The following is a 25116-nucleotide window of genomic DNA, read 5'->3' as shown; positions in this document are numbered from 1 at the left end:
AAAAGGAGAGTGACTTAAGGAAAATACAGAGAAAGACAAGTAACAGCATCTATAATCTTTTATTAAGGAAAGAGGTTTGCATAATTCCTAAAAAATATTTCAACATTTCAACTGTACCTTGGGAGGCAGAGATTTCTGTCTCTGTAAACATGCTAAAGAAAAGATGAATGGGGGGCGCCTGGGTGGCTCAGTTGGTTAAGCGGCCGACTTCAGCTCAGGTCATAATTTCAGTTTGTGAGTTCGAGCCCCATGTCAGGCTCTGTGCTGACAGCTCAGAGCCTGGGGCCTGCTTTGGATTCTGTGTCTCGCTCTCTCTCTGACCCTCCCCCACTCACACTCTGTATGTGTCTCTCTTTCTCAAAAATAAATAAACATTAAAAAAAAAAAGATGAATGGGTGGGCAGTGTGGAACAGGTGACCCTAAGAACAAAGTATTTTCAGGGTAATTCATCTCAGGACCCTAACAAACTCCACTGGATTTGCAGGCTGTCTTTATCACATCATTTATTTCAAACTGCATTAAGTCTAAAATCAGAATAACCCAATTTTCAAAAGATAGCAAAAACAGTATTTTCATGATTAGGTTTATAGAAAATTGGCTTGTGTTTCTATATTGGATCAATTATGTCACTAGGTGCATTGTTTCAATTCAATGACCTCGTTTGCTTGCCAGTCGTCATCTGTGTTTAGTGACTACAACTGTGGGCGGCTTAGTGTAGTGGAAAAACATGGTCTTGGTGTCTGTCTTGCATTTGATCTCTGGGGTCCACCCCTCACAAAGCTATGTGACTAGGGAAATAACATTATCCGCCTGAGAAGGTTTGCTTGGTCATCCATTCAACAAATACTACTAAGCACTACACTAGTTGGTAGGAATAAAATGATGACTAAGGAAGATAGCATCCCTACACTAATAGGACATAGTGTCTTACAGTGCAGGCAACCAAGGAAGTGAGACCTAAACCTAAGCCAGAAGGCTAAGTAGCTATTGGCTTTGAGCCATATGGAGGTGGGGGGAACCAAGAGTCAGGTAGAGGGAATAGTATGTGAGGAAGCTGGGAGGGGATAGAAAACAAGGCACACCCGAGGATCTGAAAGAAATGGGACTAGAGGAAGCACAGGACACAACAGTGATAAAATTTAAAAAAAAATTTTTTTTAAATGTTTACTTGTATTGGAGAGAGAGAGAAAGAGAAAGAGCAGCAGAGTGGCAGAGAGAGAGGGAGACACAGAATGTGAAGCAGGCTCCTGGCTCTGAGCTAGCTGTCAGCACAGAGTCCTACGTGGGGCTCAAACCCACAAACTGTGAGATCATGACCTGAGTTGAAGTCCGAAGCTCAACCGACTGAGCCACCCAGGCGCCCCAACAGTGATGAAATTCTGATGGAAGATGAGGCTGGACAAATAGACAGCACTGGGCTGCTAAGGGTCTTTGTGCTAAATGTAGCAGGAGACTACGAAGTGAGACACTGTCCAGAACGCACTCCCCCCAGCAGTGCCAGTGCACTGTCATTAGCCAGTAAATACTAGTTCCCCTTCTCTTCCTCAAACTATCCAACCTGCGTGAGCTCACAGGCAGAAACTGGCTGTGCAAAGCTTNGGACAAATAGACAGCACTGGGCTGCTAAGGGTCTTTGTGCTAAATGTAGCAGGAGACTACGAAGTGAGACACTGTCCAGAACGCACTCCCCCCAGCAGTGCCAGTGCACTGTCATTAGCCAGTAAATACTAGTTCCCCTTCTCTTCCTCAAACTATCCAACCTGCGTGAGCTCACAGGCACAAAACTGGCTGTGCAAAGCTCCTAGCTGATTGTGTATCTTAATAAGCGAAACGTAAGCACTGCTCCAATATCTTTTTAAAGGTAAAAAAAAAAGCCAGCTCCCTTAAATATTTATATGTTTATTTGGTAGCTTTTTTGGTTTGTTTTGTTAAGTAATTATCACTCAGGAAATTGCTGTGGATTAGTAGAAGTTTGGACAGGATTAAATTAACATTAATAGAAATATTTTCTCACTGATTCTGCTGCGGTTGAACATAAACTCACAACTCTTATCCATCATAACTAAGGTCCCTTGCTTAAACTCTTGTATACGATGAATACAATAGGTCTTCAACAACAGAAAATAATTTTTTTTTGTTTTTTTTTTAAATGGTTTTTTTAATTTATTTCTAGGAGAGAGAGAGAGAGACACAGCGTGAGCAGGGGAGGGTCAGAGAGAGAGGGAGTCACAGACTGAAACAGGCTCCAGGCTCTGAGCTGGCAGTCAGCACAGAGCCCGACGCGGGGCTCGAACCCACGAACCGCGAGATCATGACCTAAGTGAAAGTCGGACGCTTAACCGACTAAGCCACCCAGGCGCCCCAACAACAGAAAATAATTTTGAAAACACACTTTGCCCTTCAGTTTCTAAAAAGTTAGTATGATTTAAACACAGCAGCATTTTATACTGATAACCAGAAGCCTAAAATCCATTTCTAACCAACTACAAAACATATATATAACAATGAGGTTGTTGATTTTAAGGGAAGAAAAGTCCCAAATTTGCTGTTATTGAGTGTTGTAGCACTTTTTTTTGTCATTAGCCATGTGTGGAAATGACGTCCCTCTTCTGTGTAGGAAATATAGCTTTTATATCTAAAAATGTTTATTTTAAAAGTTTAAACACCTACCAATTCCACCTACTCGTGGAATAATCTATTCATTCCACTCCTATGTCTCTACCCAAGAGAAATGAAAGCATATATCTATATAAGGACTTTTATGTGAATGTTCACAGCAACTTTATTTGTAATAGGAAAAAACTGGAAACTACCTAAATGTCCAGCAAGAACTGAAAGGAGAAACAAATAATGGTATATCTATAGGACAGAATACTACTCAGCAATAAAAAGGAATGAGCCTCTGTTATACACAACAATATGGATGAATCTCAAAATAATTACGATGAGTGAAATATGACAGACCTTTCCCTTCAAAAAGCAAAAAGCACAACAAAGTATGATTCTATTTATACAGAATTGTAGAAAATCCAAACTAATGTAAAATGGCAGAAAACAGACCATGGAGATGGAGAGAAGTAGGATTACAAAGGGATTATGAGGAAATTTGGGGGGCATGATGGATAATGTTCATTTTCTTAATTGTGGTAATGGTTTCATGGTTTTGCCATGTCAAAACTCAGCACACTATATACACTTTAAGTATGTCTATTGTATATCAACTGTAACTCAATAAAGCTGTCAAAAGAATTCATTGAAAAAGATTTATGGGGGTGAAAATAGTGGCTTGGTGAGAGGATGGTAGTATCTCAGTCAGTCTACACAATCCGAGGGGTACTGTGCAAGCTGGACAAGTTCCCGGGATGACAGTGACTGCCATTGGGCTCTGACAGCTGATACCAAAATTAGGCCCAGACATTAGCTTAGAAGAGTAGCTAAGTCAAGACTCACCAAAAGAAAGATCTCATCCTAACAACTACTACAAAACATACCTCATAAGCTAGGCCAAGAAATAGGAGCTTCAAAGAACGAATAAAGGAAACAACCACGAGGATGGTTAGGGCATGATATTACAGAGATCATGGAAAGAATTTTTGTGTATTTTGGGTAAATAGAATAGAAAGACATCAGGCAGGAAAATATCATGTTCTCTTGCACTGATAGGTCAGAAGAATTAAGGACTTCCAGAGCCTTCAAGAAAGGCAAGTGGAGTTTCTATGTAGACAAGGAAAGAATAATCTTTAGAGACCCAAAGGGAAGCAAGCTAGGAGTAAAAGCATATAAGGAAGAGAAGATTAGAAGGTTAGTTCTGGAAGCAGCTCAATCTTGAACCAACCTTGGGCTTCAAATTCTGGGCGGCTTCATACAGCACTAAAACCAACCAGGGTGCCTGGTCACCAGACAAGAGTTAGGGAGACTTTCAGAACTATCTGAGAGATATTTTGGTATCCCACAATAATCTGTCTGGATGCACAGAAGCTTGGCTGGGATCAAAAATAACTATGTAGAACCTGACTGGAAGATTCATGAGTTGCCTGACCATTAATGTCCAAATGGGTATCCCTCTGAGAAAAGGGTGCACACTGTTAATAATTACTCTAGGGTCATTCTACATATAAGGGATCTCCAAATACTGTTTTTCTAGGATTTTCCCATGTCTATGAAAAAAGTCACAAAATAAATTAATATTATAAATACTGTTGACTCTAGGAAAGTCTGAGTGAGCTCAGTTGGTTAAGCATCCAACTCTTGATTTCAGCTCAGGTTATGATCAGGCACTATGCTTAGAGTATGAAGCCTGCTTGGGATTCTCTCATTCCTTCTCTCTCTGCCCCTCCCCAGCTCATGTGCACACATGTGCATACGTGCAAACTCTCTAAATCAGTAAATAAGTAACTAAATAAGTAAGCAAGTAAATAAATAAATAAATGTTTTTGAAAAACTACCGTTGATCAAACAACACAGGAATTAGAGGCACTTGCCCCATGTGTGGTTGAAAGTCCATATATAACTTTTGACTCCCCCCCCAAACTTAACTTACTAATAATATAATGTAAACAACAAACATACATTTTGTATGTTACATATATTATATCTGTATTTTTTTTTAAATGTTTATTTATTTTTGAGAGACAGAGCATGAGTCGGGGAGGGGCAGAGAGCGAGGGAGACACAAAATCCGAAGCAAGATCCAGCTCCAAGCTGTCATCACAGAGCCAGACTCCGCGCTCGAACTCACGAGCTGTGAGATCATGAACTGAGCCAAAGTCAGACGCTTAACTGACTGAGCCACCCAAGTGCCCCTATTATATTCTTATAATAAAGTAATCTAGAGAAAAGAAAATATTAAGAAAATCATAAAGAAGAGAAAATACATTTACATTACTATAATGTAAAAATTCCACATGTAAGTGGACCCACGCAGTTCAAACTGTATTGTTCATGAGTCAACTGCGTTGAGGTAAAAAAAGAGATTTTTAAAAACGTATTGCCTATCTGAAAAGCTCGATCAAACATGCAGCAACTGCTAGAGCTCCAGATTTACCACAAAATATTTACTTGACACTATGGTAGAAGGAGAGACAATATGCCAAGTGGTTTAGAGAATGGGCTTTTAAAGTCAGACTCGTCTGAATTCCGATCCTAGCTCTGCCACTGAGAGCTCTTGGGCAAATCAGTTCTTACGGGTCTTAATTCCGCTGTTCGCTGTTCTTTTTCTATTGATTCTCTCTCACGGTGAGGGTTTTCTATTTTTGCATTGTTTGCTCACAAAATTCAGTGGATCTTTACCTCTGGAATCCTAAATCCCTGGGTTGAGGTTGTATCCTTCCAGATTATGTGTGTCTCAAGGTTATCATCAGCCCAAAGACTATTTTTTAATGTTAGTTCTTACCAGGCAGTATAGTGAAATTCAAACCTGGAACCCACTTTACCCCAAATTCTTAGGGAAGGTCTCAGCTCCTGTTACCCCAAGGCCAGGCACAGGCAAGCTTTCTTAACATCTTTTGCTGGCATGTTAATTTTTTCTAGTTTACTTTTCTGCTGAAGATGCAAGCCCCTCCAGGGATCTCAATTCCAACTACCAACCTTATTATTATTACTTTTTTTTTTTTTAAGTAAGCTCTAGGCCCAATGCAGGGCTCAAACTCACAACCCCAAGATCAAGAGTCGCATGTTCTATCAACTGAGCCAGCCAGGCGACCCCAACCTCCAAGCTTACACAGGTCCAAGGTTTTATCTTCTCTATCCTTATGGTAATTAGAACTTATTTAGGCCCCTTCTTTCCTGCCTCCCCGCTCTGCAGGACAGGGAAGTGTGTACCATCTCAGCATTCTGGTGTTCAGTGACTGTTCTCTCTCTGGCTCCTGTATGTATTTCAAAGGAATCTGGTTATATTCCGTTCTAGGATTTCTAGACGGAAGAAAGAAGGGAAGCTTTCCTTTCTTTGTTTTAGGAGAGAATTTTCAGATTAAATAGTTGACTACACAGCTAACAACAGAAGCCTGAGCAAGTTATTGAGCTTCTCTAAACCTGTTTTCTCATTTTAAGATGGGACAGAGGGTAGTCGAGGAAAAAAGAAGAATATGTGCTAAGGCTTTTAGCCCTTTGACTGGTAGTACACAAGGCTACTCAATAAATGGTAACTATGAAATTAGTTTTACTGGCAAGCCATAAATTTTACAATTAGTTGTTGAAATAAACAAATTCAATCTATCAAAGTGGGTTTTTACTGTGCTTTGGCTTAAAGAATACTGGATATTTACTGGTCTCCCAAGAAACTGCAGACCACTGCTCAGAACCCATACCAATAATGAAAGTATGCTAGAAACATGACCCAGGTCTATTAATTAGAGCACACTTACAGGGGTCTGATTTGCCAACTCTGTTCATTTTGCAGTTTTGAATTAAATTAGAATGTTTGGGGAAAATTCCCCAAGTGGGCAATTCTGATAGGTATTCTCCTTTAATTTAAATTAACCGACTAAAATTGGTTTTGGGCTATAAGCTCTCAGAAGGCAACAACTATTCAATTTGCGTGGAATAATATCCCTGCATTTCTATAGGTGATAGTGATGCCCATGAAGAGACCTGGGATATTGTTATACTGTTTTAATTGTAAATTTCTCTTTATTTGGCCCAATGAATTACTACTGTCGTCACTTTCAAGCAGGGCCCTGTGCGGGATAGGCATCTAAATTCATTCTACCCAAGCCAGCTGAAATAGCCTACTGTGCACTGGGGTCATCATGTGGTCTGTTTGGTCATCTGAGTACCCTCCGAATGAAGCACAGGGTAAGTCCACAAGGATGCAGAAAAAATTTAGAGGGGAAAACAATATATGCTGCAGTTTTTGCATTTTGTTTATCGGTATGAATGAGAAACAGAATTACACAAAGAACCCCTACAAAGAAAGAGCTGAGGTAATGGCCTCATGACATTAGTAAATGATTTCAGCACATAGAGGGAACTGGATGGCAGTAATTCAAGCAGTCTAAAAGGCTGAAAAGGCCACAGGCACTAAAAGAACCATAATTTGCTACCAACTCTGAGAATTTAAATTTTCCAATCCATACATATCAATAAACAAATTTTAGGTTGACTGACATTTTATTATTTGCAAATGATATGTGAACAAAAGCCAATTATTTCCCATGGTCACTATTTATACCATATTTTCCATTCTATATAATACTACAAAGAAAGCCAAGATTTATGACATCTTCTACTTCTTAAATCCTTTTTATTAAATCCTTCCAAAAATAGCTCTAAAATCTCATCCGTTTCGTAATGCCAACAGTTATGTGTTGGGTGCATCCCAAAGAGCCTCACTGGCTAGTGTGCTTTCGCAGGTACCCCAGGAACTGGGTCCACACGGGACAGCACTTGCACAGTGACGGCCCCGACTGCACACTTGCTTTGTGATGTGCATCCTGGCCACTCAGTGCGCAAAGTGCAACATGACTAAATTACTATAAAATCTGAGGTTAATTTTGCTCTCCCAGGGTAGTACAACTTTTCTAGAAAGAGTGTCATGACAAGGTCATTTGTATAGCTGCTAAGAACTAACTTTTTTTAAAACTGCCCTATAACCAGCAATAATTAAGGTCAATTCTCCTCCGCAACCCNTTTCTAGAAAGAGTGTCATGACAAGGTCATTTGTATAGCTGCTAAGAACTAACTTTTTTTAAAACTGCCCTATAACCAGCAATAATTAAGGTCAATTCTCCTCCTCCGCAACCTCCAGGGCAGCCTCAGCATTTTTCTGAACTTCAGTGTTTCAGGGGCTCTCAGTGCAAGATAAAACCTACCTGCCATCCCTGGGTGAGAGGGAGACACTGACACAGGACTGAACTGCAGCAGGAATAGGACACAGCCAAGACCCTCACCAGTGGCTCTCAGGAGCTTGGAGAGAATGGACTCTGAATCCTAACTTGGGAACAGCAAATTCCAATTCCTAAAATGAAAAGTGCTGATGGATGCCTTATGATACAGCTCTTGCACATTCCCTCACGCTAGACACAGGCGTGTGGGCAGCTGCAGAAGGAGGAGAGCATCAGGATCTAGCTCCGTGTGGGGCCATGTGACAAATCACTCTGTAGGGTGCTCTCACTGTTTCTTCATGATGCGAGAGAATTCCTCTCCTGTATGACAACATTCATGTCCTTAGTAGTACGTTAAGGCTTCTCATGTGCTATTCAGAGATCCCTGGATCTGGAGATAACTACTCGGATCTGACAAATAAAGGTCTTAGGAGAGAGGACCGTACCTTTACAATCATGAAATCATTAAGACACATAAGGTAATCAGGAACATTACGCCACCTCTGTAAGGCTGCAGTAGAACAGTAGTGCTTAGAAACAGGCCTGTAGTGAATTCCCAAGGACTACGGTCTCATTCAGTGATGAATAGCCACGATTTTGTTGCTGGAGTTGGTAAAGTCCCCTCAGGCAGTGACTTTTGTAAGAGGATAAAAAAAGGTTTCCATTCCTTCCGAGCATTCTCAAGACCCTTTGCTGCACTCTCACATTTAACCCGAGGCCACGAGAGCAGACTATTTTACTCTGAAGCTGCATTTCTTTACTACAGCTTTGGAGAGAGACTGTTTCTAAGAAGTACAAGTCACGCTGCTCCCTACCCTTTGCCATTTATCACAACTGAGCCCTCAGCCGGGCTGCGGCAGAATCTGCCCACGAGGAACAGCTATGGGTCTGAGAGCTCCCTTTGTCCACCAGGGCCCAACTGGTGCTATACTACTGTGGAAGGGAAACCAGCCAAGATTCTGAATGAATAGGCTGGAAGTATGCACCATTACAGACACAAAATGTCTTTCATTGTAAAGGTCTGCTAGAGGTATCCCGTGTTACGTTTTGAGAAACACTTGAAGCCACAGAGCTATTTCTCTTTCAAACATATTGACACCACAGATGTAAGGAAAAAAAGCACACACAGTTAATGAGCCCACAGCACACCCAAATGCTCTGAAAAGTTAGCCAAAACCTGGCAGAAAACTATTAATAGGAACCCAGACCAGGGACTAGGATCAGTGTAAAGAGCTCAACCTGATAGCTGTGAATCGAGGTCAATCACAACAATGTAACCTTCTCCCCAAAGGCATGGTAGGTCTCCAGACCAAAACTACAGGGAAAATTTTTCTCCCAAAGATTTCATTACTAGTAACAGGACAGTAGACAGACAGACACTAAATTGAGGCTCTGGAACAGACTGATTCTGTTTAGTCTCAGTGGCCTACAGGGAGATCTCGTCTGGGATTCCATCTAAAAACTCTTAAGGTTTTTTGAAACTTTGGGAAAGATTCTGAATAACCAAGACAACTTAAAGTTGTTCTGGTTGCCCTTCAAATAGCAAGTTAGAACTCTTAAATTTACTTTAGTAAGGGTGAGAGAATCCAAGCCTGGGGAATGAGAATGGGATGAAGACATTTAGTTCTCACTGATCTCGTGAACCTATTATAAAAAGTGGATGCTTAAAAATATAGACATGTATACAAAATATATTCACACACAAACACACTTCAATATTTTTTCAGGTCCCTTAAACCTATCCATAACAGCTCTCACATCATCTTTAATGACACACATTTTATCCCAAGTGCACTTATTCTGGAGAGACAAAGCATCTGACTGAGAAGTATAAATTTGTTAAAGAAATTATGACCATGGGTCATATTTTAGACATCAATGAAAATAGCTATTAAACCACAGAAGGGTTTTTTTTGTTTTTTTTTGTTTTTTAAAGATGTGGCCCATGTTTATTTATGACTGCTTGAGTTTGGGGGTTGTATTAAGGAAATGTTGAAAATTCAGAAGGAAAGCTTTTTTTAAAAAATAGTATTATTCTTAAGGCTTCATTTTGTATGCGTTTATAATGTGACAATCACAACCTGCCGTCTTCATTGTGTGTTCTTGGACACCTCGGATGATGAGGAAAGTGCAGGCTCCTACCTCAGGAAAGACAAAGCAGAACTTATTTCAGGAACATCACAGGGGTAACTGTCAGGGAGGAAGGTTCTGATAAACCTACCAGGAGGTGTACAGGCATCTGCAGGAGACTGGACGAATGTGGACCGCCTTTTGGTTGGCATAGGCAAAGCCATTTTCTGTTCTTTATGCTTTGCCAGTGCGGCTTGAACTGCTTCTGTATGGATATCTGAAAGATTAAACATTTGCATTGATTAGCTCTTGGTTCTGTTTTTTTTTTTTTTTAATTTTTTAATGATATTTATTTCTGAGAGAGAGAGAGAGGCAGGCAGTGTGAGCAGGGGAAGGTCAGAGAGAGAGGGACACACAGAATCTGAAGCAGGCTCCAGGCTCTGAGCCAGCTGTCAGCACAGAGCCCGACGCGGGGCTCGAACCCACGAACCGTGAGATCATGACCTGAGCCCAAGTTGGATGCTTAGGCGACTGAACCACCCAGGTGCCCCAGCTCTTGGTTCTTAAAGTGGTTACTTCTGTTGACTGAACTATCATTGCCTCAACTACTGCAAAGGGATGTTTAGGTAATATTAGTTATAATTTGTGTTGTAACAATTAAAGTAAAATTGAAAAAGAGACAAAAAGAGAAAGAAGGATACTGCTACAGAGAAGGAAAATGGAGCCCAGAGTGATTATGTGACTGCTTTAAGAGCAAACAAGGAGATTGGCAGGGATGGGAAGAGGGGAAGGGGTCTAACATGCTCCTAAGCCAGGCAGGGATACTACCTCTGAATGGAATGAATTCGGTGCAAGTACCTGGAAGACACTCACTGTTCTTCAGGAAAAGAAGCTTAGGATTTGCTTAACTGCCTGAAAGTGGTTGAGACCACTCAGTTCTCTACCACAGGAACAGAAGGGCTGAGTCTGATCTAGAAAAATATAAGAGTCTGATCTAGAAAAATATAAGATGGACTTGTTTGCCACTGTGGCCACAAGAGAATTCACGTCTTCCTGAAGCCTAGTAGGAATCTTGGGGCACCTGGGTGGCTCAGTCAGTTAAGTGTCCAACTTCGGTTATGATCTCATGGTTCGTGAAATGGAGCCCTGCATTGGGCTCTTTAGCTGTTGGAGCAGATCCCAGTTTGGATCCTCTGTCTCCCTCTTTCTCTGCCCCTCCCCCACTCATATTCCCCCCTCCCAAAATTAAATAGATGAAAAACAAATGAAGTCAAATAGGAATCTCAAAATTAACATTTCCCGACAACACTTGATTGTCCACTCCCACCACAAAACGTGCTCTATATTTCTGCAAAAAATCATATTATTTATAGTCTTTGGTGTTCTCCTTTGGGATTTTTTAAAACTCTTACAAAATCCTATGAAGGTAGATAACTGAAGTAGCTTCCTAGTTCACAAGAATTTCCTCTTCTCAGGAATGGGCCCAGTTGGGACAAACTATCCTTAGAGGCCTGTCTGTGCTATGAAAATATACCTCTTACAAGAGCTGGACCTATCAGATCCTTTTATGGGGTGTGTGTGGAGGAATTTAAAATAAATCAAGAAAATGCAGGTCCTAGAACCGAGTCCCTTTAATGATAATTTCCTAGAAAGACGGAATGTCCTTGAACTTCAGGGTTGAAACCCTGAAAGCTGTCTCTCCTTTACTAGGGATTTCTCAACTGTTGCTTTGCCTCTATGACCTGCTCTAGCTATTTAAGGTAGCCTGAGCTGGCCTGTTTCATGCAACAATAAAAACCTTAACTAATATAACCAGAAACATCTTTTTGTGTAAATAATTTTAAAAGGTTGTGCAGAATTTCACTGAATGTCTGTGTCATGATTTATTTAAGCAACCTGTTTCCAAAGTTTTGCTACTTTTCATAGCAACTATTCACAGCAAGAATAATTCAGTATTTTCACTTTAGCACATACGTCTAACCCTATTTGTGTAGGATTAACTCCAACAATTGTTGAGATATATTTCCTAAGAAAAAGGATTTTACTTTTTTTTTTGAGGGAGAGGCAGAGAGAAAGAGCAAGAGGGAGAGCTAGTGCAAGTGGGGGCGGGGGGGAGAGAAAGAGGGAGAGAGAGAATCTCAAGCAAGCTCCACACCCAGCTCGGAGCCCAACACGGTGATCCATCTCACTACCACGAGACCATGACCTTAGCTGAAATCAAGAATTGGATGCTTAACTGAGCCACCCAGACACCCCAATGATTTTACTCTTATATAACTATAATACATTTACCAAAATCAATAAATTAAATATTGACACAAAACTATTATATAACCCACAGCCCATATTCCAACTCAGCCCCAGTAATGCCCGTTATAGTTTTTCCTCCTTTGTTCCTGATCTGGGACCTAATAGAGAATCACACATTACATTCAGTTGTCACAATTCTCTATTACCCTATAATCTGGAACATTACTCAACCTTTGTCTGTCAGTGCTTTGCCATTACTGGACAGACTAAGTATATTGTAGAATGTCCCTCAATTTTAGTTTGTTGATATTCCTCATAATTAGATTCAGGTTATGCATTTTGGCAGGAATACCACAGAAGTAATAATGTCTTCTCGAAACATGATGTCAGGAAGCATCTGCCCTATTCCTGGTGATAGTAAATGATTACTTGGTTAAGATGGTGTCTACTAACGTAGTTCATTACAAAGTTATTATTCTTCCCTTAGTGTAATTAATAAATAATTTATGGGTGAATGTTTCTGAGATGACATAAATATTACATACTTCATTAAACTTTTACCTACTCGTTTTAGCATTCATTGATGATTCTTAGCTGAATCAATTATTACCATAATGGATACAAAATGTTGATTTTATAACTCTATCATTCCTTCTGTATTTATTAGTTGTTTTCTGACTATAAGAAAAAGCATCCCTTTTTCTCCCAATCTATTTATTTATATCAATACAGACCTATTGATTATCATTTTATTCTATGGCTATTGTTACTATCATTACTTATTTTGATGGTCCTATTACCCCAGATTTGACCAGTGAGGCCAAATCAAACTGGCTCTTATGTCCTTTTGACATTCCCATCCTTTTGAGCAGCTTTTGTTTTCTGGTATAAGGTGTTCTAGGTATGTTCCCTTCTCCAGCACTAGAATTAGACATTTCTCTAAGGAGCCCTGACCCTCTTAGTGGAGAATGGTATTTAGAAACCAACACCTTAAAAGTAGGAGTGCTCAGTGCTATTGGGGTATCAGACACTCAATCAACTGAGTCACTCAGGTGCCCCTCTTGATTATTTTTTAAAGCTGAATAGCACTCCATTATATATGGTAGTTTACTCAACTATTCTAAGTGTGGGCATTTAAGCGTTTCCAATATCTTACAATTACAAACAATAATACAACAAAGAGCCTTGTGCAAATAGACTTTTATATTGATTAGAGTATATCTTCAGGGTCAATTCCAACAAGTGAGACTCCTAAGTCAAAAAGTGAATAAATTTTAAGCTCTGCTGCATCTTGCCAAATTCCTCTCCAAAGAGTTGTATCATACTGTATTACTATCAGCAATGTACATGTGTGGCTGTTTCCCCATAGCCTCACCATCAGAATGTGTTATTTTGGTTTTCTGACGATTGCCAGTTTGGTAGCTGAGAAATGTTGTCTCAGCATACTTTCAATTTGGACTTCCTTTTTTCTTTTCTTTTCTTTTTTTCTTAAGATTTACTTTATTTTTAAAACATTTTTAATGTTTTATTTATTTCTGAGAGAGAGAGCATGAGCAGGAGAGAGTCAGAGAGAGAGGGAGACACAGAATCCAAAAAAGTCTCCAGGCTCTGAGCTAGCTGTCAGCACAGAGCCTGACATGGGGCTCAAACCCACGAACCATGAGATCATGACCTGAGCCAAAGCTGGACGCTCAACTGACTAAGCCATCCAGGCGCCCCAAGATTCACTTTATTTTTAGAGAGACAGAGAGAGAACATGTGCAGGGGAGAGGGGCAGAGGGAGAAGGAGGGAGAGAGAGAGAGAGAGAGAAAAAGAGAGCAGGCTCCACACACTCAGCATGGAGCCTGATGTGGGGCTCAATTCCACAACCCTGGGATCATGACCTGAGCTGAAATGAAGAGCTAGATGCTCAACTGACTTAGCCACCCAGGTACCCCTGTACTTCTTTTATCATTAGTGAGATTAAACATCGGATTTTAAGGCCATTTAAAACTTGTTGATAAGTGAAAGTAAATATTAATGTCATTTGATCATTTTTCCACTGGGTTTTTGAGTTTATTTTCCCTTAATTTTTAAGAGTTCTTCAAAAGTAATAGATATTAGCCCTTTATCTCTGAATGTTAGAAATAATTTCTTTCAGTTTGTCATCTGTCTTTGACATTGTGGTAGTTTATTGCCACACCGAAGGTTTTTAAAATTTTTTTATGGAAGATCTCAAATCAATAACCTAATGTTATACTTGAAGGAATTAAAAAAAGAACAAACTAAAACCAAAGTAAGTAAAAAGAGGAAATAACAAGGATTAAAACAGAAATTAAAAACTAGATGTGAAAAATAGAAAAACAATCAGCAAAAACAAAAATTGGTTTTTTGAAAAGATGAACAAAATTGATAAATCTCCAGCTAGATTAAGAAAAGTACNCTCTATCTCTCCTAGAAATAAATAAAACATTAAAAAAAAAAAAAGAAAGAAAAGTACAGAGAAGAGTAAAATAATTAAAATAAAAAATGAAAGAGGAAATATTACAACTGATATCATAGAAATAAAAAAGATTATAAGACTACTACTATACCACAAATTGGATAACCTAAAAAAAAAAAGATAAATTCCTAGAAACATACAACCTACCAAGATTGAATCATGAAGAAAGAGAAAAACAGAACATATTACTATTAAGAAGACTGAATCCATAACAAAAACCTCCCAACAAAGAAAAGCCCAGGTTTCACTGGGGAAACCTATAAAACATTNTCTCTCTCTCCTAGAAATAAATAAAACATTAAAAAAAAAAAAATTAAAAAAAAAAACAGCAACCTTACTCAAATTCATCCAAAATCTGAAGAAGAAATACTTAAATACTTCCAAACACATTCTATGAGGCCAGCATTACCCTAAAACCAAAGCCAAACAAAGATACTACAAAAACAAAACAACCCCCCAAAACTAAATAACCTACTGAATGGAAGATATTTACAAATGATATAGCCAATAAGGGGTTAACATCCAAAATATATAAAGAACTTATATAACACCAAAAAGCAAATAATTCAATTAAAAAGTGAGCAGAGAACTTGAGTAGACATTTTTACAAAGAAAACATACAAATGGGCCAACAGACACACACAAGAAGACACCCAACATCATTAACCACAGGGAAATGAAAATCAAAACCACAATGAGATCTCACCTTACACCTGTCAGAATGGCTAGAATGAAAAAGACAATACCAAGTTTTGTGAGGATGTAGAGAAAAAGTGGGAAAGTAAATTGGTGCAGCCACTGTGGAAAGAAGGGTCAAAAAATTAAAACTAGAAATACCAAAAGGTCTAGTAATTCCACTATTGGGTATTTACCCAAAGAAAACAAAACACTAATTCAAAAAGATATATGCATCCTTATGTTCACTGCAGCATTATTTATAACAGCCAAGATACAGAAGCAGCTCAAGTGTCCACTGACAGAATGGATAAAGATATGGAATATATACACAGTGGAATATTTACTCAGCCATTAAAAATAATATGATCTTGCCATTTGCGACAACATGGATGAACCTACAGGTTATCATGCTAAGTGAAATAAGTCAGAGAAAAACAGACACCATATGATTTCACTTATGTGTGGAATCTAAAAAACAAAAGAACAGGGGTGTCTGGGTGGCTCAGTCGGTTAAGTGTCCGACTTTGGCTCAGGTCATGATCTCACAGTTCGTGGGTTTGAGCCCCAAGACAGGCTCTGTGCTGACAGCTCGCTCAGAGCCTGGAGCCTGCTCCGGATTCTGTGTCTTCCTCTCTATCTGACCCTCCTCTGCTCATGCTGTCTCTATCTCTCTCTCTCTCAAAAATAAATTAAAAAAAAACCACACACATAAAAAACAAAAGAACAAACAGACAAAACCCAAAGAGACTCTTAAATGCAGTTAAGAAACTGGTGGTTGCTAGAGGTGAAGCAGGTAGACAGATGGGCGAAATAAAGAGCATTAAGAGGTACAAACCTCCAGTTATAAAATAAATAAGTCACAGAGATGAAAAGGAGAGCATAGAGAAGTCAATAATATCGAAAAAATGTTGTACAATGATGACACTTACCATGGTGAGCACTGAGTAATGTATACAATTATTGAATCACTATTTTGTACACCTGAAACTAATATAACACTGAATGATAATCACACTGTAATTTTTTTAAATAAATAAAAAATTTTGGGGTGCCTGGGTGGCTTAGTCAGTTAAGCGTCCGACTTTCGCTTGGTTCATGATCTCACGGTTTGTGGGTTTGAGCCCCGTGTCGGGCTCTGTGCTGACTGCCAGCTCAGAGCCTGGAGCCTGTTTCAGTCTGTGACTCCCTCTCTCTCTGACCCTCCCCTGCTCACGCTGTCTCTCTCTCTCTCTCCTAGAAATAAAAATTAAAAAAAAAAAAATTAAATAAAAAATGTTAATGCAGATTTTTAAAAAGGCAGAAACAGACCCATAAATACAGAGAACAAACTGATGGCTGCCATAGGGGAGGCGAGTAGGGATATGAGAAAAATGGGTAAAAGGAAGGAGCACTGGGTGGCTCAGTCAGTTAAGTGTCTGACTCTTGATTTCAGCTCAGGTCATGATCTCATGGTCTGTGGGTCAAGGCCTGCAATGGGCTCTGTCAGCACAGAGCCTGCTTGTGTCTTCCTCTCCCACCCACCCCCCCCTTCTCAAAATAAATAAATAAAGTTAAAAAAAATTTTAAATCAGTAAGGGGGAGTGGGAGATACAGGTTTCTTGTTATGGAATAAGTCACAAAGGTAAAAAGTACAGCACTGGGAATACAGTCAATGGTATTGTAATAGTGATGTATGGTGACAGATGATAGCTGTACTTGCAGTAAGTATAGCATAATGTATAGATTTGTTGAATCACCATGCTGTACATCTGAAACTAATCTAATACTGTATGTCAACTATGCTTCAATTGAAAAAAAGAAAAGAAAAAAAAACCTATACCAATATCCCTGATGAATATAGATGCAAAAATCTGGAAGAAAATATCAACCTGAATTCAACTGTACATTAAAAGGACTACATACTGGGGCACCTGGGTAGCTCAGCCGGTTAAGTGTCTGACTCTTGGTTTTGGCTCAGGTCATGTTCTCATGGTTTCATGAGTTTGAGCCCAATGCTCAATTAAAATCAGCACAGAGCCTGCTTGGGATTCTCTCTCTCTCCCTTTCTCTCTGCCTCTCCCCAACTTGCGCTATCTATATAAAACATTTATATTTATATTTTTACATTTATGTTTATATTTATATTTAGGACTATATACCATGACCAAGTGGGATTTATCCCTGTGTTGCAAGGATGGTTCAACATATGAAAATCAATAAATGTTAGACTCTACATTAACACAATGAAGGATAAAAATCATATGACCATCACAGATGCAGAAAAAGCAGTTGACAAAATGCAACACACGTTAATGATAAAAACACTAAACAAACTAGGAATAGGACATTCTCTCAAAATAATAAAATTCATATATGAAAAGCCCACAGCTAGCAACATAGTCAACAGTAAAAACTGAAAGCTTTTTTTTCCTAAGATCAGGAAGAAGGCAAGGATGCCTACTCTCACCACTTCTTTCAACATAGTACTGGATGTCCTAGACAGAGTAATTACGCGGGAAAAAGAAATAAAAGGCATACAAAAGGAGAGGAAGAAGCAAAATTGTTTGTTTGCAAATGACATGATCTTATACATAGGACACCCTAAAGATTTTATTCATGTACACAAACTGTTAGAACTAATAAGCAAATTCAACAACTGCAGGATAGAAAATCAAGATACAAAAATCAGTTGTGTTTCTCAATACAAACAATTAACCATCTGGGAAGGAAATAACCTCATTTATAGTACCATAAAAAATAATAAAATATTTAAAATAAACATAACCAAGTAGGCAAAAGACTGTACACTATGAAACACTGCTTAAAGAAATTAAAGAAGACGCAAATGGAAAAACATTCCATGTTCATGGACTGGAAGATTTAATATTGTTAAAATATGAGTGATCCACAGATTTAATGCTATACCTATACCAATCCACTGGCACTTTTTGAAGAAACAGAAAAAAAATCCTAAAATGTATACAGAATCTCAAAGAACCCCAAATAGCCAAAACAATTTTTTTTTTTAATATTTTATTTATTTCTGAGAGAGAGAGAAAGGAAGCATGAGCAGGGGAAGGTCAGAGAGGGAGGGAGATACAGAATCTGAACAAGCTCCAGGCTCTAAGCTAGCTGTCAGCACAGAGCCCGACATGGGGCTTGAACCACGAACCCTGAGATCATGACCTGAGCCCAAGTCAGACACGTAACTGACTGAGCCACTCAGGTGCCCCCAAAACAATTTTAAGAAAGAATAATAAAGCTGGAAGCCTTGTATTTCCTTATTTCAAAACATATTACAAAGCCAGAGTAACCAAGATAGTATAATGTTGGCAGAAAGACAGACATATAAACCAATGCAATAAAATAGCTCAGAAATTAACCCTTGTGTATATGGCTAAAGGGTGCCAAGACTGTAAAATTAGGAATGACAATCTCTTCAACAAATGTTGCCAGGAAACTGAAATATCTGCCTATAAAAGAATGCAGTTGGACATTTATCCTATACCATATACCATATAAATTAACTAAAAATAAATTAAAAACTTAAACATTAGACATGAAACTACAGAACTCTTAGAAGAAAACATAAAAGGAAAGCTTTGTAACTCTGGAATGGGTAATAATTTCTTGGATATGACACTATAAACACAAGCAAGAAAAGCAAAAATAGACAGGTGGGACTCCATCCAACTAAAAATCTTCTGCACAACAAAGGAAACAAACAGCAGAGTGAAAAGGCAACCTACAGAATCAGAGAAAATATTTGCAAACCATATGTTGGATAAGGCATTAATGTCCAGAATATTTAAGAATACCTACAACTCAGTAACAAGTAACCCAATTTTAAAATGGCCAAGGGACTCAAATACACATTGCTCCAAAGAAGATAAACAAATGGACCACAGCATATGAAAAGATGCTCAACATCACTATTCATCAGGAAAATGCAAATCAAAGCCACAATGGCGTATCACTTCGTACCAATTAGGATAGCCACTGAAAAGGTGCCTGCGTGGCTTAGTCGGTTAGGTGTCTGACTCTTGATTTCGGCTCAGGTTATGATCTCAAGCTCCAGGTCAGAGCCTTCTTGTGATTCTCTCCCTCCCTCTATCTCTGCTCCTTCCCTGCTCGTGCCTTCTCTCTCTCTCAAAAATAAATAAACTTAAAAAAAAAAAAAAAAGATAGCCACTGGAAAGAAAAGAAAAGAAAAAAATGAAAAAGAAAGGAAAGCAAAGCAAAGTGTTGGTGAGGACATGGAGAAATGAGAATCCTTGCACTGTTGGTGGGACTGTGAAATGGTGCAGCTGGTATAGAAGGTTTCCCAAAAAACTGAAAATAAAAGTATCATATGATCTAGCAATCCCAATTCTGGATATATATGCAAAAGAACTGAAAGCAGGGTCTCAAAGAGATACTGGCACACCAATGTTCAATGCAGCATTATTCACAATAACCAAGACATGGAAGCTACCTAAATGCCCACGAATGGATAAAGAAATTGTGTTATATATATATACAATGGACTATTATTCAACCTTAAAAAAAAAAAAAAGGAAATCCTCTTATATGCTACAATGTGGATGAATCTAAGTGAGCTAGAACAATCACAAAAAACAAAAGACTGCATGGTCCTGCTTGTAAGAGATACCTAAAGTACTCAAAACTTAGATATAGTAGGACTAGGGAAAGAGGGAAACAGAGTCATCACTGTTTCAGTGATGCAAGATCAAAGAGTTCTAGGGAGCTATCGTGTAACAATACGCCTATAGTTAATATTGAAATGTACATTTAAAATTTTTGAAGGCAGGGCATCTGGGTGGCTCAGTTGGTTAAGTACCCAACTCTTGACTTTGTCCCAGGTCATGATCTCATGGACTGTGAGATGGTGCCCTGTGAAGGCCTTTGTGCTGATTGCGTGGAGCCTGCTTGGGAGTCTCTCTCTCTACCTCTCCCCCACTCTCTTGCTTGTTCCTGCACTCTCTTTCCAAACAAATAAACAATAAAAAAATTTTTAAGAGGGTATAATAATGGTTTTTTACCACAGTAAAAACATTTTGTATGTAGTCTTTCAGCACATCTGGATTTTGAGTCTCAGTCGCCTTCCCATAAGACTTTCTATAAGCCCATGTTACAGAGAAATTCACTGGTGTTTTCTTTTGGTACTTACCTTCTTCCCCCGTCCCCTCTTAAATCTAGATCTCTGATCCATTTGAAGTTTTTGCTGGCATATGTTATGAGGTATGGATTTACTTCATATATTTCCCTGTGTCCTAGCACCATCTATTAAAAAGTACATTTCTGTCCCAATGACTTGCAATGCTATCTTTATTATACACTAAATCCCAGATGTACTTTGTTCTATTTCTATACTTGTTATTCTAAAGTTTATTTATTTTGAGAGACAGAGAGAGAAAGAGAAGGGGCGGGGAGAGAGGATTCAAAATGGGCTCTGTGCTAACAGCAGAGAACTCAATGTGGGGCTCAAACTCACAAATCATGAGATCATGACTTGAGCCACAGTCAGATGCTTAACTGACTGAACCATCCAGGTGTCCCTTGGCACTTGTTATTCTATTCTGCAACTATTCTGTCTGCAACTATTCTGCAACTATTCTGTCTGCAACTTTGTCTGCCATACCACACTGTTTTAATTATATAGAGTCTTTACAGTGATAGGTTTTAATATCTATTAGGTATAGTCACTCTTCATAGGTTTTCTTTCTCAGTGTTTTCCTAGCTATTCTTACATGTTTACTTTTCCAAATGAACTTCAAAAACATGTTTTCTGGCTCCATAAATAAATGTAATAATGTTATTGGGACTGGACTGATTTTATAAACTAATTTAGGGAGTCCTGCCATCTTCATGATGTTGAATTACTTTATGAAAGAACAAGGGATGTTTTTCCACATATCATGTCTATGTTGTGTCTTTCAGGGTTTTAAAGTTTCCTTCATAAAGGCTATACACATTTCTTAAGTTTTTCCTAAATGTGTCCTTTCTATTGCTTTTGTAAATGAGGTTTGCTCTACCATTGTATCTTTTAATTAGTTACTGTTTGCATATATGAAGGCTACTGATTTTTGTATTAATTTTATATCTGGCTACCTGACTGAATTATTGTGTTAGATTTTGTTATTGACTCTCTTGGGTTTTTTTTTTTTTTTTTAATGTTTATTTTTGAGAGACAGAACACGTGTGGGAGAGGCAGAGAGAGAGAGAGAGAGAGGGAAACACAGAATCTGAAGCAGACTCCAGGCTCCAAGCTGTCAGCACAGAGTCCAACATGGGGCTCAAAACTCACAGACCGCAAGATCATGACCTGAGCCAAAGTCGTCCACTTAACTGACTGAGGTTAAGTGCCAGGCACCCCGAGTCTCTTGGATTTTCTAAATAAACATCATATCAAGTACAAATACAGTTTTACTTGGTCTTTTCTAATTCTTACACCTCTAGTTGATCTGGGTTGTCTTTAACCCTTAGAATTAAAAAAAACAAAAACTCTCGCAAATAAATTTTTAAAAACTGAACAGCTCAACTTTAAAAAATAGGCTGAGGCACAGAACAGGTAGTTTACAGAAGAAGCATAAAAAGGTCAGTTAACATATTCAAAAAAGGGTGCCTAGGTAATTCAATTGGTTGAACGTCTGACTCTTGATTTCTGCTCAGGTCATGATCTCAGCTTGATCACAACAATCAAGATTTACAAGGCCCATAACATTTGGATAATAACAAAACATGTTCTTCTCTGCCGTAGGGAGTTTATCAGCAGACCAAAGAACTAATTAACCCACCCATCTATTTTCCAAAATGATAAGCCCTGGCCCATATATTGGTGTCGAAAGAAGTTCACAGTTACTCTATTAGCAAAGCCTATTATGGATAAGAACAGGCAACTCTCTTAACTGGATTTGACTCATTTACCACCATACAATTCATCTTGATCTCTGATAAGAAGTCACTTCCGAAGTTCAGTCCCCAGACGCAGCTGACTTTGGATATCTCTGCTAGAGGCACATGTGAAAGCTGGGTATCATTTTCCAACACTAATGTTTGAGCTGAAAAGGTGAGACAAATACTCTAAAGTCCTTTTTTGTTGTTTTTTTATTTGAGGTAGCTAATTGCTCTAAAATTGAACTTTAAAGGAATTGTCAGACTTACTTTCCATCTTAGGCATCAATTGTGACCATAACACACATGTAGAAATTCTATCATGCCTTGATGTACGGGAAAAAAAGGTACTAGAGTAAGGGTATTGGAAATGTCAGAATCTGTTGGCTAAGCACAAAGAACAGAATCGGTTCATACTTAACTCTGAATAAATATAAGCTCTTTATACCACATTTGCAACATGAAATATTAAGTCTACTTAGATTTGATTATAATTAATTGAAATGTTGTAGGTACTAATAAGCCTCCACCAAATAAGAAAGGATTTTCCAGTTACACTTAATAACACCATTAAATCCTTTCTGTGCACCCATCAGTTTACTGTGAATGCCTGTAACTTTACTAAACACACCCTCCATTCTTATGCCACTTTTGCATGTGACATGTAAATGTAACCCTTCCTAAGGATGGAGTGACAAAGAGGTGAAGTTCAACTCCCCACAATTTCTACAACTTACTAGCTCTACTTCTGCTGCTACTGTTGATTCCTTCTTATTCATTGGAGGCCACAATTTGCTGAGTTTTCCTTTGCAATTTAGTTAATTCTTAATGTACTGAAAAATGTGTTTTTTACCCAAAACTCGTGCTTGCATGCCTCCACCTTCATGTTCCCCTTGTGATAGTACTATAGTACACTCATATCGTTAAATATCTTCACAGTTTTAAATTACCTTTTCCTCCCTATTTTATCTCCTCTCTGGTCTTCTTGCTACTACCTTAAAAAAGTCCCTGTGAGACAAATATCCCAAACCTTATTCTTTTTTTTAATATTTTATTTTATTTTTTTCTTTTTCTTTTTTACAAATAGTTTATTGTCAAGTTGGTTTCCATATAACACCCAGTGCTCATCACCACAAGTGCCCTCCTTTTTAAAAAATATTTTAAAAATATATTTAAATAAAGTTTATTTATTAAATAAGATAAATCNGCTGTCAGCACAGAGCCTGATGTGGGGCTCAAACTCACGAACTGTGAGACCATGGCCTGAGCTGAATTTGGTTGCTTAACAGACTGAGCCACCCAGGCACCTCACCCAAACCTTACTCTTAAACCCTATTCAAGATCTCTGCACCTAACTAAGAGATATAGTCAGCTAACCAGTATTTGATTCACAGACTACACTTTCCTGCATTGGGGTAAATCTGAAAGAACTGGTATAGGGGCGCCTGGGTGGCTTAGTCGGTTAAGCGTCCGACTTTCGCTTAGGTCATGATCTCACGGTTCGTGGGTTCGAGCCCCGCATCGGGCTCTGTGCTGACTGCCAGCTCAGAGCCTGGAGCCTGTTTCAGTCTGTGACTCCCTCTCTCTCTGACCCTCCCCTGCTCATGCTGTCTCTCTCTCTCTCCTAGAAATAAATAAAAACATTTAAAAAAAAAAAAAAAAGAACTGGTACAAAAGAGTGGGGGCTAGAGATCACAGTTAGGTTTTAGTTGATAAAGGTCAAAATGTTACAGTAAAGGTCACTATAGCCTTTTTTCTGTATGTGAGCAGCCTGGACATAGGATGTAGAGAATCATCTTTTTGGTTCCTAATTCTTTTATTATATGCTATAAAAACAAACAAAAAAGGGAGGGGAACCCCCACAAATCTCCCAAAAGTCCAGGGATGAGGGTTTAGAGGCTGAAACCCTTCTGGACTGGTCAGAACCTACTGCTGCTGAACCTGCGCCCCAGCCTCAAAAGTGCCTAGAAAATCAGGCTGGGGTCGTGGCAACAAAGAAGAGCTCCTGAGATGTTTTTCTATAGCCAGTGGTACCTCCCTCTAATCCATTCCCTAACTAACAACTACTTCTATTCTTCCTTTTCTCCAAAATATCTATTTAGCTCTCACATATGTTCGGCCCTGTGCCAGGCACTGGACACAGTAATGGTAGAGCATGTGGTCTGTAGATGGAGCAAACTACTAGAACAAATACAAATCTATGTACCTGCTCTGCTGAAATCCTTCAGTGGTATTCAAGATTCCTTAAGATCTCATCCCTGGCAATGTTTTTGGCCTCATCTCCCACCTACTTCCGGGTTCTTGCATTCTAAGTTCCAGCCATAATGAACCCCTTTCAGGTCTAGTGTCTGATGCTATTTCACTCAGTCTGTCTGCTACGACACAGTTTAGATGTCTTGCTCTTTGAGAAAGCCTCCTTTGATCGAGCAAGACCAGGTTACGTATAAGGGAAAATTCTAGGATGGCGTGTGACCTCTTTCTTTCTTATGAGAGAAGAAGAAAGGGTGCTCTGGAGCAAGGGGGGAGAGGCAGAGGAAGGGAGAGAATCCCAAGCAGCCTCCAAGCTCAGTGTGTAGCATGACTCGGGACTCGATATCATGCGTCGGTTCATGAACTGAGCTGATATCAAGAGTCAGTTACTCAACTGACTGAGCCACCCAGGGGCTCCTAACCTCTATTATTATTTTTTTTAACGTGACACTTCTCATTCCTTCCTTTCAGTGTATGAAAATACGTATCTAACAAAATCAGCTCACAAAATGTCTGACACAACTCTTCAACCATGTCCTTTCGTTTTCTCTAAATCAGTTTCTGAAAGGATGTGATAAACACCGTTTTCTTTTTTTTTAGTTAATTTATTTTTGAGAGAAAGAGAGATCATGCATGCTCACGAGCAGGGGAGAGGGGCAGAAGAGCTGGAAGAGAGAGAGGATCCCAGTCA

General features: G+C 38.9%; 1 protein-coding gene across 1 annotated transcript in view; it reads right to left on the bottom strand.

Moving 5' to 3' along the window:
• DIP2B (disco interacting protein 2 homolog B) overlaps positions 1-25116 on the bottom strand; it is a 122607-nt gene that overhangs the window by 72287 nt on the left and 25204 nt on the right. The window contains exon 4 of the mRNA XM_077753673.1: positions 10043-10168. Coding sequence (XP_077609799.1) covers positions 10043-10168 — 126 coding nt within the window. The remainder of the gene's footprint in view (positions 1-10042; positions 10169-25116) is intronic.

The sequence above is a fragment of the Crocuta crocuta genome, unplaced genomic scaffold (genome assembly GCF_008692635.1).
Source record: "Crocuta crocuta isolate KB4526 unplaced genomic scaffold, BGI_CrCroc_1.0 scaffold30, whole genome shotgun sequence".
NCBI lineage: Eukaryota > Metazoa > Chordata > Mammalia > Carnivora > Hyaenidae > Crocuta > Crocuta crocuta.
Note: the sequence above shows the minus strand (reverse complement) of the source record. Positions and strands in the feature narration are given on the sequence as shown.